At 50.6% G+C, this 16,530-nt stretch overlaps 2 protein-coding genes across 2 annotated transcripts in view; both read right to left on the reverse strand.

The window, feature by feature from the left end:
• TGM6 (transglutaminase 6) overlaps positions 1-8,384 on the reverse strand; it is a 53,508-nt gene extending 45,124 nt beyond the window's left edge. Inside the window, exon 1 of the mRNA XM_005874763.1 lies at positions 8,325-8,384. Within this exon, the coding sequence (XP_005874825.1) occupies positions 8,325-8,384 (60 nt within the window). The remainder of the gene's footprint in view (positions 1-8,324) is intronic.
• A 3,207-nt stretch (positions 8,385-11,591) lies between these two features.
• TGM3 (transglutaminase 3) overlaps positions 11,592-16,530 on the reverse strand; it is a 40,589-nt gene continuing 35,650 nt past the window's right edge. The window contains exons 11-13 of the mRNA XM_005874733.2: positions 15,946-16,103; positions 12,619-12,752; positions 11,592-12,203 (exon numbers count right to left, since the gene is read on the reverse strand). Coding sequence (XP_005874795.1) covers positions 12,056-12,203; positions 12,619-12,752; positions 15,946-16,103 — 440 coding nt within the window. The 3' untranslated portion in view covers positions 11,592-12,055. The remainder of the gene's footprint in view (positions 12,204-12,618; positions 12,753-15,945; positions 16,104-16,530) is intronic.

The raw sequence follows: 16,530 nt of genomic DNA on the forward strand, positions 1-16,530 counted from the left end.
TAGCCTACTATTCCCCAGGACAACACCCGCATCTTCCCATCATTGCACTTATCACAACCTGCCAGTGATTTATTTGTTTGTTTATCTGCTTCTGTCTCGCTCCCCATTAGGATGTAAACTCCATGAGGCTCTGAACCCCTGTGTGTGCAGAGCAGACCCTGACACGTAGTAGGTGTTCAAGATGGTTGTGGTTGACTGAATAGATGCATAGATGACTGATGGACGCATGGATAGTTAAAGGGGCTTGTTTTGGGACAGGACTGACCTGGGAGTCCCAGATGGCAGATAACCCCTTATCTCAGGTTACATTCCTCCCTCCAGAGTCACCTGGAGTCTGCGGGTTCTCTTCCTTCATGATGAGCGGGTGCATCATTGCCTATGAGAGAGCACTGAGAAGAGGAAACCCTATTCTTAAACAGATCACGAGGCTTGTCCCTGCCCGGGGTGGGGTGTCTGCCTCCCCAACAAACAGGCACCAGCCGAGCATAGTGGGGAACAATAATTAAATAATATTTACAGAAGAGGCTATCATTAACTTTAATGCCTACGTATAATGCCTACGTACACCTTGATAACCCTGGAAGTAACAGGGAGACATGAATGACACTGGGAAATCATTCACCAGGCTGACATGTGTTGGAGCTTGTTCCAGTTACTATTGTTTCATAACAAACTACCCCCAAACTTCGAGGCATAAAACGTCCACTCACTGTTCCTATGAGCGAGGATTTCAGACCTGGGGTGGCTTGCCTCAGCTCCACGGTGCCTGAGGCCTCAGCTCGAAGACTCGCTGTAACTCAGTGTCTGGGTCTGAAGCTACCTGGAGCTCATTTGCTCACACGGTTGGCGGTGGATTCTGCTGGGTGGCAGGAGTCTTAGCTGGGCTTCGGCGGGCACACCTACGTGAGACCTTTCCATGGGGCCCGCCATTCTCACAGCACAGAGGCTGGGTCCGAAGTGAGTGTCCTGAGGCAGGAGCCAGGTTGTCCTTCATGATGCATCAGACGCCACGTGGCATCACTTACTTGCATGGTGTTCATCAGGGTGGTCTCCAAAGACAGCCTTTGGAGAAGAGAGGGAACGAGGTTCCACCTTCTGATTGAGTCTGGAAGAGCATAAGGAATCAGGGCTGTTATGGTTTTGGAAAATATAATCTGCCACAAGGCCCCTTTCCCTGCTCCATTCTGAAGTTAACTCTGGCCAGTCAACGCCTGGCTTTTCCCAGTCCTCGTCCGCCTGCCTCTCCGGCCCCATGGCCCTCAGGTTTAGTAACACATCTTCCCTTCTCATGTCCCTCCCCGCCAGGGTTCACGGCCCTTTGCCTGCAATGAGGAAATATTAACACCCTTCAAGGCCAGTTCATCTGAGAAGTCCTCCCTGATTGCTCTAGCCTCCCAGCTGGACCTCAAGTGTCCCTTTCCCTCAAGTCCTTTCTTTGCAGGACTGTGCGGAGCTCTGAGAACCTGGGAGCCGGACCAATGAAGATACTTCAGCTTAGGCCAAGGTCCCAGCACAATAGTTAGGGAGTTAGACACAGCGAGGTGGCTGAGGGGGGCCAGCGTGAGCCTGGAGGGGCAGATAAAGAGCGTCCACTTTACAGCCCCCAGGGCTCAGCTGGTGGAGGGAGAACCACAGGGCTGTGTTCCCTGAGACCTGGAGTCACCAAATTGCTCAGGCTGACAGGTGTCTGCATCAGTTGGATGACTCCTTTCTCACATCCCCAATCTAGTCTCTCAGGATGTCTGGTGGGTTCTGCCTTCTCTACCACTTCTCACCCAACCCGTCGCTACCATCTTGGTCCGAGTCACTATCACCTCTTACCTGAGTGGTTACAGTAGCCTCCTCACTGGACTGCCTGCCAGAACGAGAGGGTACTTTCTTTATTCTTAATTTTTCTCTTTACCTTTTGGACCCCTTCACCCATTTCTCCTACTCCTGCCCCTGCCAACCCCTCCGCCCCGCACCTCTGGCAATCACCAATCTGTTCTCTGTGTCTAGGACCTTGTTTTTGTTTGTTTGCCTGTTTTAGATTCCACATATAAGAGAGACCATATGATATGTGTCTCTCTCTGGCTGACTTATTTCACTTAGCATAATGCCCTGGAGGGCCATCCATGTTGTCTTAAATGGCAAGATTTCATTCGTTTTTTATGGCTGAATAATATTCCATTATACATATATATACCACAATTTCTTGTATCCATCAATGGATAGATATCCATCAGTATCCATCAATAGATACTTAGATTGTTTCTGTATCTCGGCAATTGTACATAATGCTGCAGTGAACATAGGGGTGCATATATCTCTTCAAGTTAGTGTTTTTGTTTCCTTTGGATAGATACCCAGAACTGGATCATATGGCAGTTTTATTTTTAGTTTTTTTTAGGAACCTCCTCTATACTGTTATGTGTAGTGGCTGCACCAAGTTACATTCAGAGGGTTTCTTTTAAAACATAAGTCAGATCCTGTCACTTCTCTGCTCGAACCCCGCCCCCCCCCCGGGTTCCCCATCTCATGCAGGATAGAAGCTAATGTCCTCAAGTCAGATCCTGTCACTTCTCTGCTCGAACCCCCCCTTGGGTTCCCCATCTCATGCAGGATAGAAGCTAATGTCCTTACTGTGGCCTACAAGGCCCAGTCACGTCTCTGTCTCCATTTTGATTACTCTCGCCCTCCCTGCTCCGCTACCGGAACATTGCTCCCTTTATGTTCTGCATGCACACCGGGGACATCTCCCACCTCACGGCCTTGCCCATGTTCCTGGAACTCAGTCCTTTAGATCTGCACATGGCTTGACCTCATAGTTCATGTCAAGTTTCTACCCAAATATCACCTACTAGAGGGGCTGCCTGCCCCAACACATATCCCCTCCTGACTTTTATTCATCACCGTACTAATGACTACTTGAATTTGTATTTTGTATTTATTCGATTACTCATTTTGTTATCTACCTTCCCACATCCACTCCCGTACCCCCGTCTCCCCATGATAACAGACTTCCAGGAAGTACAGATCCCCTGGTCACAGTAGGGGCTCATTAATCACTCAGTGTGACTCAGTGGAATCTTGGCCATGGAACTTAATGGCTTGGTCACCCTGGGAGGTGACATCTTCCAGGATCAGGCGAGTTGCATGGCCAACGTCATACACAAAAATACCAAAGTCTTTCTGTAGAGTTACGCCCCCAATCCTCACAGGCTGGGTCTTCAGTCTGAAGCAGTGGCCCTCAGATGACTTTACAAAAGCCTGTAATTACCACAGTGGAACTGTAGGAGGCACCTCACTCTCATCCCTCAAGGGCCCAGAAATATGGGGAAGGGCACACTCCAAACTGAGAACTTGAGTGTCCACTGGGGAAAAGTGCCAGAGGGGTGGGGAAAGGGGACTGCCTATTTTTTTTCACTCTCTTATATGCTATGTATTTAAGGAATTTTTATGCTGTGAATATATTTGTATAAAATATTTTGATAAATGTGTCTGTATATATTTAGAATTTTTTATTTTATAAGAGGGGTAGCTAATTTGCTACACAGTGGCCATAAAATCTGAATACATAAGCGACATTATTTTATTTTGTTCCAGATTAAAACCCCTTGATTACATCTTCTGAGCCATGCTAAAGGTGGAGGTTTATTCAGTGAAAATCAGAGACACAGATCATCCGAGGCAGCATGCGGGATTAATGAAATTGCCATGTTAACACTCCAATTTCATGCAGTTTTGTGTAGTATAACAAGTTATGCTGTGTACGAATTCAAGCCTGGTCCTGGCCGGTGTGGCTCAATTGGTTGAGCATTGTCCCATGAACCTAGAGGCCGATGATTCGATTCCCAGTCATGACATGAAGAAGAAGAAGAAGACGAAGAAGAAGAAGAAGAAGAAGAAGAAGAAGAAGAAGAAGAAGAAGAAGAAGGAGAAGGAGAAGGAGAAGGAGAAGGAGGAGGAGAAGGAGAAGGAGAAGGAGAAGGAGAAGGAGAAGGAGAAGGAGGAGGAGAAGGAGAAGGAGAAGGAGAAGGAGAAGGAGAAGGAGAAGGAGAAGAAGAAAAAGAAAGAGGAGGAGGAGGAAAGAAAAATTTAAGCATTTGCCCTCACTGGTGTTGCTAACTGGTTAGAGAGCCTGGCTCCATGCGTCAAAAGGTAGCAGGTTTGATTCCTGGTCAAGGGCACCTACCTGGGTTGCAGGTTCAATTCCTAGCTCTGGTTGGGATGGCGTGCTCTCTCTCTCCGTCCCTTCTTTCCACTCTCTCTAAAAGTCAATGGAAAAAATGTCCTCGGATGAGGATTAACCACAACAACAGCAACAAAAAAGAATTCAAGCGCATTGAACTTATCATGTAATATCATTGAACATATTATATATTATAATGTGCTATCAAGAAATCATTTTATGCACATTTGCCTGTCTCCACCCTGTAGATTGGCAGTCATTGACAGATAAACAAGCGATTCCAAAAAGTGCTGCAGGTTATTATAAAGTATGTGAAAGCTAGTATGAGAGCAGAAAATGGAGAGAACCTGCTCTAAGCCTCCGTTTCCCCATTGGTACAAGGTGGGCGAATAATGTCCACCACTGAAGGCTGCTTGGAGGAGAAGTGACATAATGGCAGGATGAGTCTCTGCTACCGGACAAGCTCCAGGGCATGCTGGTTGAATCCAGGTGTTTGAGGCTGGCTCCTGGGCAGGTGTGGTCAAGGTTGGGAGAAGGGGTGGCCTCCAGCCAGAAGCAGGATGGGCGAAGAGGCTGCTTCTGGGAAGAGGGACTCTTAATTTCCCTGTCTAGGGCACTTCTTCAGTATAGAAATGGGAGCACATGACGAATCATTACGGGAAAGTAGGCTGGGAGGCGGCATCCATGAATGCCTCTGGAGGGCTGGGCGCCATAGCAGAGACAAACTTCCTTTAGTTTCTGCATCACTGACTCCTCTGTCTCTTTGTAAACCTGTGATGGCATTTATCGCTGGCTACCTTCTTAGACTTTGTGTAGGTTGCACTGCATAACATAGAGGTCAGGCACGGGAGCCAGTCTGCCTGGGCACCGATGCTGCATGTCCTAGCTCTCCTGTGACCTAATTAACTCCCTCACCTGTAAAATAAAGATACTTTTCATCCTTTCCTCAAAGAGGTGTTGAAAGGATACAGAAACATTTATAAAATGCTTAGAATAGACTTCTGGCTTCCAGCATGTAAGAAGCTTGGAAGTTGCCACTCTCTCCCAACAAGTACAAAGCTGAACGAATTGAGACATCAACAGCTCTTCTTGGAACTGAAAGAGAAGTGAGGCCATAGAGTAAACTCCTGCCCCCGAATCGAAGGGACTGACAGGCGAGTACAGAGGATCTCTACTTACAGGAGCAGCAGCCCAGGAGCAGCAGCCTCCATGGGAACCAGTGCAGAGGAGGGAAACCCGAACTGTGATTGACAGATTGCTGGAGGCTCAGTGTGGACAAGTCTGAGAGTTAAAAACTCCATGGGGACCCCGTCCCAGAGGAGCCCCGACACTTTTGTGAGTTCACCTCCAGGAGCCCTATCCGATCCTCACAGTGAAAATCAGAGCCAAATCGCCTCATGCTTCAGGCAGGGGTCAGAGGTAAGCAGCTATTTAAAAGGACTCCAGAGCATTCCGTTTTTCTTAACAGGGGCTGACTTCAGGGGAAACTATTTTACTAGAGTCGAACCTGCTGGAGTTTTTCCAGAGTCTAGCTGACCAGGGGGAGGGAAATACCCAACTTTAGCCCTCACTAGCCTCCCATGTAGGAGAAAGGAAATACACAGCTAATAAGCTATTATAGCAAGGTTGCAGAATTTAAGGTTGATAGACAAAGTCAATCATTTTCCCATATCCCAGCAATGAACAAGTGGAATTTGAAATAAAAACCATAATATTGCTTACTTTAGCACCAATAAGAGTGAAATAGGTATATAATTCTAAAAAAATATGTATCAGCTCTATAGAAGGAAAACTACAAAACTCTAATGAAAAAAAAATCAAAGCACTAAATATAGGACAGATGTCCCATGTTCCTGGATAGGAAGTCTCAATATTGTCAAGATGTCAGTTCTTCCCAACTTGATCTACAGAGTTAATGCATTCCCAATCAATATCCCACTGAGTTATGTTGTGGACATCAACAAAATGATTCTAAAGTTTATGTGGAGAAGCAAAAGACCCAGAATAGCCAATGCAGTGTTTAAGGAGAAGGATGACATCAAAGGACAAACTTCAAGACTTATTATAAAGCTACAGTAATCAGCACAGTGTGATATCAGCAAAATAATAATAATAATAATAATAATAATAATAATACACAAATAGATCAATGGAATGGGATAGCCCAGACCCACATAAATATAAACTGATCTTTGACAAAGGAGCGAAGGCAATACAATGGAGCAGAGATAGTTTTTTAAACAAATGGAGTTGGAACAACTGGACATTTATATGCAAAACAATGAATCTAGACACAGACCTTACACCCTTCACAAAAATTAACTCAAAATGAATCACAGACCTAAATGTAAAATGCAAAACTATAAAACTTCTAGAAGATAACATAAGAGAAAGCCTAGATGACCTTGGGCTTGGCAATGATTTTTTAGATACAACACCAAAAACACAATCCATAATAGAATAAACTGAACTTCATCAAAATTAATAACTTCTCATCTACAAAGGACACTATTGAGAGAATGAAAAGATAAGCCACAGACTAGAAGAAAATATTAGCAAATGACATACCTGATAAAGAACTGTATTCAGAATATGCAAAAACTTTTAAAGCTCACCAAGAAGAGAACAACCTGATTTAAAAATAGACCAACGACATTAATAAACATCTCAGCAGAGACGATGTATGAATAGCAAACAAGCATATGAAAAGATGCTCCATGTCATATGTAATAAGAGAAATGAAAATTAAAACAACAACGAGATACCACAACACACCTATTCGGATGACTAAAATCCGGAACACTGACAGCACCAAATGCTGGTGAGGATGTGGAGCAACAGGAACTCTCAGTCGTTGCTGGTGGGAATGCAAAATGTACAGCCGCTTCGGAAGATAGCTTGGTAGGTTCTTACAGAATTAAACATACTCCCTTACCATACAACCCAGTGCTCACACTCCTTGGTATTTACTTCCAAAGAAATCACTGGCAAAAGGGGAAAATATTATCAGGATGGGTTTAGACCAGTGATTTTCAACCGGTGTGCCACAAGAATTTTTAAAACATGCAATACCCGACTATTTAGTCAGGGGCACGTACCTCTTTTTGTTTAAATCAGGGGTCCTCAAACTATGGCCAGCGGGCCACATGCAAATACAAATATTGTATTTGTTCCTGTTTTGTTTTTTCACTTCAAAATAAGATATGTGCAGTGTGCATAGGAATTTGTTCATAGTTTTTTTTTAAACTATAGTCCGGCCCTCCAACGGTCTGAGGGACAGTGAACTGGCCCCCTGTTTAAAAAGTTTGAGGTCTCCTGGTTTAAATTGTCAAATAAAAGAATATAACACTCAACACAACAATCGCTTTCCTGTGTGAATGAATCAAAATCATAACTTTTTTTTTGGTCAGATCGGCAAAAAATATATTTTTTGGTGTCCCGCAGAATTTTAGTCATTAGTTTATGTGTGCCATGAGATGAAAAAGGTTGACAATTGCTAGTTTAGACCAATTGGTATTGAACAACAGAGGAAACCAGGACTCAATTAGCAAGGAAGAAGGAGACATGGCTGTAGGCCACCAAAAGCATCTGACACACTATCATGGTGGCTTTGGCTCTGAAGGTTTTGGACCTTCAGAGAAGGGTTTGAACCCCAGTTTGTCCACCTCATGGCTCTGTGGTCTTGCACAAATAACATGCCATTGGTAACCTATCCCTTAGGTTTGTTCGGAGGATTATATCAGGTATTGCATGTAAATGCTTGGTTTAGGGCCTGGCACATAGTAAACATTCTCAAGTGGCAGTATTTAACTGGATATTGAATTGCATCGTCTCTTCAAATGTGTAAGGGTGGGACCCAACAAGACAGACAGTTAAAACAATAAATAGAAGGGGTTCCCATGAATCACATTGTCCTTTCAAAGGAGTCATGGGTACAAGTGCACGCGTGAACACACACACTCACTCATGCATCAGACCTTCCGTGTGCACCGGGTAAATACTCTTTTCCTGGTTAAAGAGGGCAGGAATGAAGTGCCTGGCCTCTGTCCTCGAGGAGTTCCCAAACTGCTCAGGATTGCCTGCAGGGTCAGTGTGTCAGCGGTGAAGGTGTGCTGCTCAGCGCTCCCTTCAGTGAAACTAATGTGCCGATTACCTGCACAGAGGGCACCTGCAGCACATCCAAGACCTGACTCAGCTTTCGAGCCGCGGCCATGATCGTCCAGGGCAGCCCCAGCCATTGCTGCCCAGGGTGACCTGTGTGGGAACCTTTGTACTGTGGTCCCAGCTTCTCAGAGCGGAACCTGGGCTCTTCTTCCCAAACCTCTTTCCTTCCGCTTTGTCTCTCCTTTCACAGGGGGCAGACCTGCATCGTGGTCTGAAGGCTTACACGCTATTCCTGCTCCCACTTATTTTTTCATAGGCATCACCCCCAATAACTCTCTTGTACTTCTAACTCCATCTTGACACGCCCAAGGATCTAACTGATGCATTCTATTTTTTTTTTTTTTTTACCTCATTTGATTCTCATTTTGAGCTCCCACCAGGCGGGGACCCAGGTAACATCTGCCTGGTTCCAAACACTAGTGCAGTTTCAAAGGGCAGACTTCTGCCCAGGGAGGAGATTTTCGGAAGAGCATACCTGAGGCTCCAGAGATTGTCCCTGAGGCAGGAGGCTTGGAAGGAGCGAAGAGTGAGTTAAGGATGCCAAGGTCAGTTCTGGGAAAAGGCTGATCATGCTGTTGATTACTACAAGGAACAGTTCCCCACTAGGCATGTCCTCAGCTTCTCTCTGCCCCTGGGCAGGTGGTGGGGCTTACCTTACGGAATAATTTGGGAAGAATAACTAGGTGCGTGTGTGTGTGTGTGTGTGTGTGTGTGTGTGTGTGAGACTCAACTTCACCTTTGCTGTTCTTGGCTCAAGGGTCCTCCAAGTTCCTGTGGGTGTTCTTGCTGCCATGGAGGGGAGTGCCACCCTAGGCCTGCATGGCCCATGTCTTGGTGGGTCAGGGTAATGGAGACTGCTGGTTACCCCAATACCCAGTTCCCTTATTTCTATAGTGATTGAAACCCTGACTATTGGCTGAATAATCGTCTTCCAAGCTAATGACCACATTCCCCAACTTCCCCTGCACTAAGTTCCAGCCAATGGGATGTGAGCAGAAGTGAAGATAAACGTCCTCCAAGCTAATGACCACATTCCCCAACTTCCCCTGCAGGTGTGGCCCTTATTGGCCATACCACTAAGTTCCAGCCAATGGGATGTGAGCAGAAGTGAAATGTATCATTTTAACTTTCAACTCTCAGATTGTTCCCTTAGTGGGAAAGGGGGCGCCCATCTATTCCTTCTTGCTGGGTTGACTGGGGACATTTTGCCTGAGCTGGAATAGCCACCTGGGACCACAAGGTGGAAATTACACGTGGAGGGTGACAGAGTCTTGAGACCAAGCAGCCTGGGTTCCTGGACGGCCTCCTTTGGCTCTTTCACAAGAAAGAGGTAAGTGCCTACCTTGGTTAGGACCCTGGCATGTTGGGGCTCCCTGCGGTGACATCTGAGTATACACCCTAACCCAAGCCTCCTGTTCTGGGGTTCAGCTAGCAGGCCCCCTTGCATCTCACACTATGCTGCAGCCTCCAACTTCAATTCTACTAGAAATAAGTGCAGTGTTGGGCCTCTGCCTGCTATTTCTTTGTTTTATTGCTAAAATTCTTCAGAACCCACGCCGGGTGGAAGAGTGTTATTAGATATAAGACACATGTGCCTGGGGTTGATTAAAAACTCCACATGAATTTTTAATGTCACACCTTAGGAATCGCTCTCGAGAGTAGAAACCCGCAGGCAGGGATCATGCTGTTGTTGGTTTTTAATCTCTTTGGAGCCCGTGCGCAGCCCAGAGCCTGGCACTAAGCAAGCATTCAGGAAATGCTGGCTGACAAGGCTGAAGCCTGAGAGAATGAAGGTCCCGGGCAGGCCTCACGGGGCTGGGAGGAAATGGAACCTCTGGATTTCTTTCTTTCTCTCAGAAACCAGAGCAGAAGTCTGTCTATTTCCCCCTCACCCTCCTCGCTGGGGACTGGTGCAGAGTGTCTGAGGGACAGTGGAGCACCCCATCTCCAGGCCAAGTCAAGCAGCAAGGGAGGCCCTGAGAACATTGGAGAGAGCAGCGAGGCTTCAAGATGAGAGACAAGACTGCCATTCTCAGGGGAGGCCCACTGCGCGGAGACTGGGCGCCCAGCTGCGTGCGGACACCAGAGCTGCTGGGAGATCCTTGACCTTGGGAGCAGGGCAGGTGATGGGCTCAGGTTCTTGTGCTGGCTGCCCCCAGGGACATCCTGGAGGAGGGAAGCTGGGGCTGCAGCACCTCAAAATGCAAGAGGAGAAGAGGGGCCCTCTGGGGCAGCTGCTCGTCCATTGTTTGGCGAGGCAACGAGGTCTGAGCACCCATGGGCAGTGGACCCCAGGAAAGGTAAGTGGGCTCCAGCCTCATGAAAGCACCATGACTTCCAGTGCAGGGGGAGGTGATGGGTGAACCTCTGGGGGCCGACACTGAGGGGCATGTTGCCTGCATCAGGGAACATGTGGTGCAGAAAGCCTGCATTTACACGCCGGCCACACAGAGGGCATCGCTGGCCAGGCTGCAAGAGCACCGGTGAAATAGGCCTCGGTCGTTTTTCTCCCAATTCTCTCTCTCCCTGCTCTGACCCTGAAGGAGCAGGCGGCACATGGGAGGAGGGGTAGGAAGCGGAGGAATGGGACAGAGCCTTCTGCAAGCCAGAGTCAGGCCCCAGCTGAGCAGAGGGCGGGAGCTTTGAGCTGGACATGAGGTTGGACTGGTCCCTTACATTCAGAAAGTGAGGTGTGATTGCCCAAATGGGATCCGTCAGCACAAGCACCAGGGAAGCTATGGGGTCTGCTTGGAGTTATTTCAAGGGGCAAAGACTGGGGAACCATCAGAGCGTGTGTGAAGGCAGGGAATGTTCCGCTGAGTTAGCCATGCTGAGGCCACGGAAGTGACACATTCTCTCCTGGGGCTAGAGGAGGAGTGTGGCACCAGGAGGAAAGAGCCCACGTGAGCCGCGAGGCCAGGCCACCACAGGACCTGCTCTGTTCCCGTGAAGACAGAAGCCTTCTCACTGTGACACCTGTGAGGGCCCTGAGCTCTGGAAGCCTGTGTGACCAGGAGCCCCCTCCCAAGGCAGCCTAACCTAATGTGGACATATTAGAAAGTTTTCCTAAACTGACTTGAAACATCTCCCTAGTTTTGCATCTGGAGCCACACAGAACAAGCCGCGCCCTCTGGGTGTTGGGACATGGAGAGCAAGTCTTCCCAAGGCCATCTCTTCTCCGGAAGGACCCGGCCCCAGCCCCTCTCTCCTTCCCTACCACCTTAGGCGAAGCAGCAGCCTTATGGAGTCGGTGCAGTGCGATGGTGCTCTTTTTAACATTTATTTTGAGTATAAGGGTGTGAGTTGCCATGACAGATGGCTAACCATCCCCTCCCCTCCACAGTGGCCTGAAGGAGGAGCAGGAATGTCCCAGCTGCAGGCTAGGGATCAGCAAACAGTCCAGACCGTCTTGTTCCCTGTATCCATCCAGAGAGCCGCTGGGTCAGGTGCCACTCCCCCTGCTGCACGGATGGGTGAGAGGGCTGAGCAGGACCATGGGGCTCACAGGCAGGCGGCCACAGAGAGAGCCAGGGGAAGTGCAAAGTGGTCACGTCTCAGGCCGGGTGGAGCCAGCCCAGCCTGGGAGTAAGGGAGGGGGTGTGCTGAGGCTGGAGCTCCCCATCCAGGCAGCCTTGGGGGACAGAGTGGGTTTCCCAGGCTGGGCAGGCAAGCCCTGCCTACTCCGTGGTACCCAAGTTTGTGTGGCGTCTCTTGGGCCCTTCACACTGCCACGTCGACAGACAGCATGGCCTTGATCGCAGGGAACTTGTCGCAGGAGAAGTCAGCGACCAGCTGCTTGGTGCCACTCCGGGTGGGCATGATCTCAAAACGTACCCGGGACTGCTCCTTGGGGCGCAGGGTCGGCACGCTGGTGGGGAAGGGCATGAATCAGTGTTGATGGTGACATTGACAGGCCGCAGGCTGGACAGGCCTCTGTGGCCTCAAGTCCTGCTCTGGTGGGGGCTGGACAAGGTCACTGCTTCTTTAGCTCCTTCTAGCTGCTGCCTGGGTCCCGGGGTCCCTCCAGCCCTGGGACCCATCGGCAGGGGTGGTGGGGGTCCTCTGATCTCCCAAATATGTTAAGCTCTCGGGACCAGCTCCAAGCTCTGGTGACCTGGACTTTCCAGGAGTTTAGGTTTGGTGAACCCTAAACCAAATGCACATGTGTGTGCCTATGGGCAGATCTCCAGTTCTGATGCTAGAGAACCTCTGTGTGCCCTGCCTGGGAGGCCCCCCTCTGGCCCCCTCCCGCATCTCACATGGGCCCCAGGCCTGAGACTCACTCGATCTTGAGGCTTCCCAGCAGCAGGCCGCTCCCCTCCACCATCAGCACGCAGTTCTTCACCGGCTCATCCAGCGGGTTGGAGAAGATCATCTGCACGTTCACGGGCTTCCGCATCCGGGCCTGGTCCATCAGCTGCAGGGAGAGAGGATGGGAGTGAGTCAGCCGCCACTCACTGAGAGCTGACGGGCTGGGCGGGCGACTTGGTGATGGGAAGATGTCACTAAGGACAAAGGCGGAGAGGACTGTCTGTTTAGTCCTCCTAAGTGCCAGCGCCATCCATGCAGGGTCTTCTAGGAGATTGCTGGACCCCCCCCTCCCCTCCCTCCATGCTACAGAAAGGACACCCAGGCTTAAGGGAGAAGCTGAGAGCGCTTTAACCTCCCTGCCGGGTGCACAGGCCCCCTTTCCAATTCTTCCCAGGACGACAGCCTGGCTCCACTGTGGGCCGCTCTGAGGGTTGGGAAAGGTTTCATTCGGAACTTAATAACAGTATTTTTCTTGAACCTCCGCTCACTGGTTCTCTTTCTTCCCTTCCAGCCTGGAGGCCCCCTCCCTAGGAGGCTGCAGCTTACTCCCCTCCCATGGAGGGGCCCTCACCACCTTTCAGGTCATCTAGTAAATGCCCTTCTAAACCTCTGGGGCCCGGATTTCCCCCATATGTCATGTTGTGGTCTGGACAGGGCTCCAGCATTGTGCCGTCTTTGGTCAGAAGAGCAACCTGGACGATCTGTTCGCTCCCAAAGCTGAAAGCTATGGTTCTGCCAAGGAGGGGACACAACTGGCCTCAGCTTCCTCAGCTGATGAAACTAGTCCTTCCGTCCTGCCCTCCTGTCCGGGCCTGGAGGGACCAGATGAGATCAGGGATGGGAAGGAAGCGTGTTGGAAATAGAAGCTAACAGCCAACCAGTACCAGACAAGATAAGGCGTTTTGCCCAAATTATTATCTTTTCATATAGATCGCCCCTCAAGAGTTTAAAAATCTGCGCCCTGCTCTCAGTGAGCTATGCATTGATTCATTCGACAGAGACAAGAATGTCTTGATATCCTGGAGGCCGAAGTAGAGGAGAGAATGCGCTGAGAGGAAATTCAGACGAAGATGGCCCAAAGAAGAAAGAGCAGATGCCTTTTAACAAGATTCAATAAGAAAGTTCTCGATGGCACATTTCCGGCCTGAGTTCCTTTCTAAAGATTTTATGGGCTCTTTAAAGACTTGATATGGCAATCCCAAAGAAATAGCACAAAAGTGTTGAATAAAAGATAACGCTCTAAGAAAGGATGAGGATATTGAGTAAGGGAATACAATGGGGAAAGCCTAACTTCATTTAAACACTGATCATTTTAACGCAGAAAGTTTTCATAACTGAACGGGCTGCTACCCAGCCTCGCCTCCCAGCTTCTGGAGCAGGAATCGGCAGTCAGCTGTCCATCATGTGTCCAGGGACCCTGCTCCCCTTAGAAGTGCCCTGGGAAGTAGGAGGGGCCTGAGCAAGCAGGGGCGAGCAGGGACTGACAATGAGAACTCTGTGGGTGGCGAGAAGAATGCAAGCCAGGAGCCAAGTGTCCCTGTGCCAGTGGAGAGGGGTGTTTCTGTTTTACAGACACTGATGATCAGCTCAGAGCGCATGCTGGGGAGACAGCCAGGGGCCCGGAGCTGGGGGAGGGCCTCTTCTCATGGAGTTTATGTCTGGGAGGGGACTCCCACCAAGCAATTGCACAAATAGAGGGGTAACGTCAACTCTGACCAATGCTGTGAAGCAAGAGGACACGGGCTCTGAGGGAGTTGAACTAGGGGCCAGGCCTAATCTGGGGAGGGGGTGGGAAGCCAGGGAAGTCTCCCCTGAGGAAAGGATACCCTGTAAGGGAAGCATTTTCTTATCCCCATGACACAGTTGGAGCAACTGAGACGCAGGGATGAAGGGACTTCCTCAGGGTCACTGCTGAGAAGTGGTGGGGCCTGGATACAAGGTTACAGGCCCTGCTCGGCTTCCCCCTATTGGTAACGGGCCATCCAGCCACTGGCTCCTTAGTGCCGGAGGTGGGGGACCGCCCCGCTCATTCTGAAGCACCGATCAGACTAACCAGGACAGTGAAAGGGTCCCCTGACCTCTGTCTGAGGTCAGGAACCCCTTCAGCTAGGGTGCAGCTCAGGCAGGGGTGGGACCAGGGCAGCCACAGTTACCCAGCTCTCAGAAATCTGTGGCTTGGGAGGCTGCTGGCAGTGTGATCGAGCAGAAAAAGGCCTAACTGTCTAGACAGGTGCGGCGGACGGCAGATACAGCAGGCGCCTGATCCATGCGGCTCTCTGGGGGACCTCATGGGAAGACCCCCTCTGCCTGTCCTTGCCTGCCAGCCCCTACCCCTGATCCATGTGGCTCTCTGGGGGACCTCACGGGAAGACCCCATCCCCTCTGCCTGTCCTTGCCTGCCAGCCCCTACCCCTCAGCTGTCTGGCTATGGTGGCCTCCAGCCTGGGTTGCGGGGTGGGTAGGGGCCTGGGGCTGGGGGAGCAGGGAGAGGCTTGGAGTCAGCACAAGTATTTTAGGGTTTGGTTCTGAGGAAGAGACCGAGTGGTCCCATGGGCCTCCCGCAGACCTGCAAGCCCCATAGCCTGGGCTCCTAGGAGCAGGGCTTGGAACCACAAACAAAGACAGAGGCAGCCTCGTTCTCAACCACCGAGAAGATGCTGCTGTGGCTGCAGGCGAGCCTGGATGCTCTGAAAGGGCCTGGGCTGGGAGTCCCGGGGCCTGAGGCCTAGCCCTGGGCTGGCAGTAACTGGCTCTTTCCTTCTCCTACCCGCTTGGTTTACTCTGTAGGAAATGGCAGAGTCTGGGAGCACGAGAACTGGCTCCTAAGAGTCTACCAGTGGTGACTCTGGGGCCTGGAGAGTGAGTGGGGAGATGCACGTGAGTTGTGCCCATTTCTGATCTGCTTTACAAATGTGTCTGAGACCGGGCTGGGGGCCCCCCAGGCAGGACCTGCCCCTTGTGCCCTCCGGGTCCTGAGCCTGGCATGGCCCAGGACCCAGCAGATGCTCAGGGCTGAGTGGGTGTGTGAGTGAACGGAAGAGTCCCTCCGGCCACTCCTCAGCTGGAACCCCCAGTGGGTCTAGAACGGGAAGCAAGAAGCCATGGGGCCATGTGCCTGTTTATCTCACCCACTGGGGCAAGGATATTGGTCTGAGCGAGATCTCTTGGCTGTTCCATCTGGCAGAGGCTGGACCCCAGTCCTCTGCCCCTTCCCCAGGGAAGGGCCTTCCTTGTGGTCTGGGGGGGCTGTGGCTCATGGGGTTGGCTGGTGGGGGAGGCACCCCTTCCCCACTCCTTACCTTCAGGGTCAGGGTGGGGTTGTCCAGGATGACGTCCCTCTCCACCACCACCTCGGCCTCATCGGAGGCCCGGCACACGGCTGTGGTCCGGATCATGTTGTCCGCCTTCAGGTACTTCTCATACTGAGCATATGTGATCTTCACAGGATGCTGGACTTCTGGAAGGCGAAGTCAGGGGAGCAGAGTGAGAGGGAGCTGATGCCAGCCAAGTCCGTGCAAGCAGGCTAGGAATATCCGTAGCCCAGAGCTTGACCGAGCCCTCCCTGGGCCGGGCCCTGGAGGAAACTCCCCACCCTGCCCTGCGCAGGTTCCAGGCAGGGCCCAGGGCTCGGGCTGGCGGGCAGATTCCCAGGAGGACGGGCTCACAGGGACTGAGCTGCCTCTACACCCAGAAAAGGTCATGGGGGCGAGTTTCCTTCCGAGGGGCAGGGGACGAATAGGAATGTTAACTCACTGTCTAGTGAAGATGACAATAATGATGACAACACAACAACTAGGAAGGGAAGCCAGGGATTGACCAACTGCCTGCTTACAGCCTCCCAGCTCCTCTAATAGCCTGGGATGCTATTGCCACAGCACCTGAAC

The sequence above is a fragment of the Myotis brandtii genome, unplaced genomic scaffold (genome assembly GCF_000412655.1).
Source record: "Myotis brandtii unplaced genomic scaffold, ASM41265v1 scaffold45, whole genome shotgun sequence".
Lineage (NCBI taxonomy): Eukaryota > Metazoa > Chordata > Mammalia > Chiroptera > Vespertilionidae > Myotis > Myotis brandtii.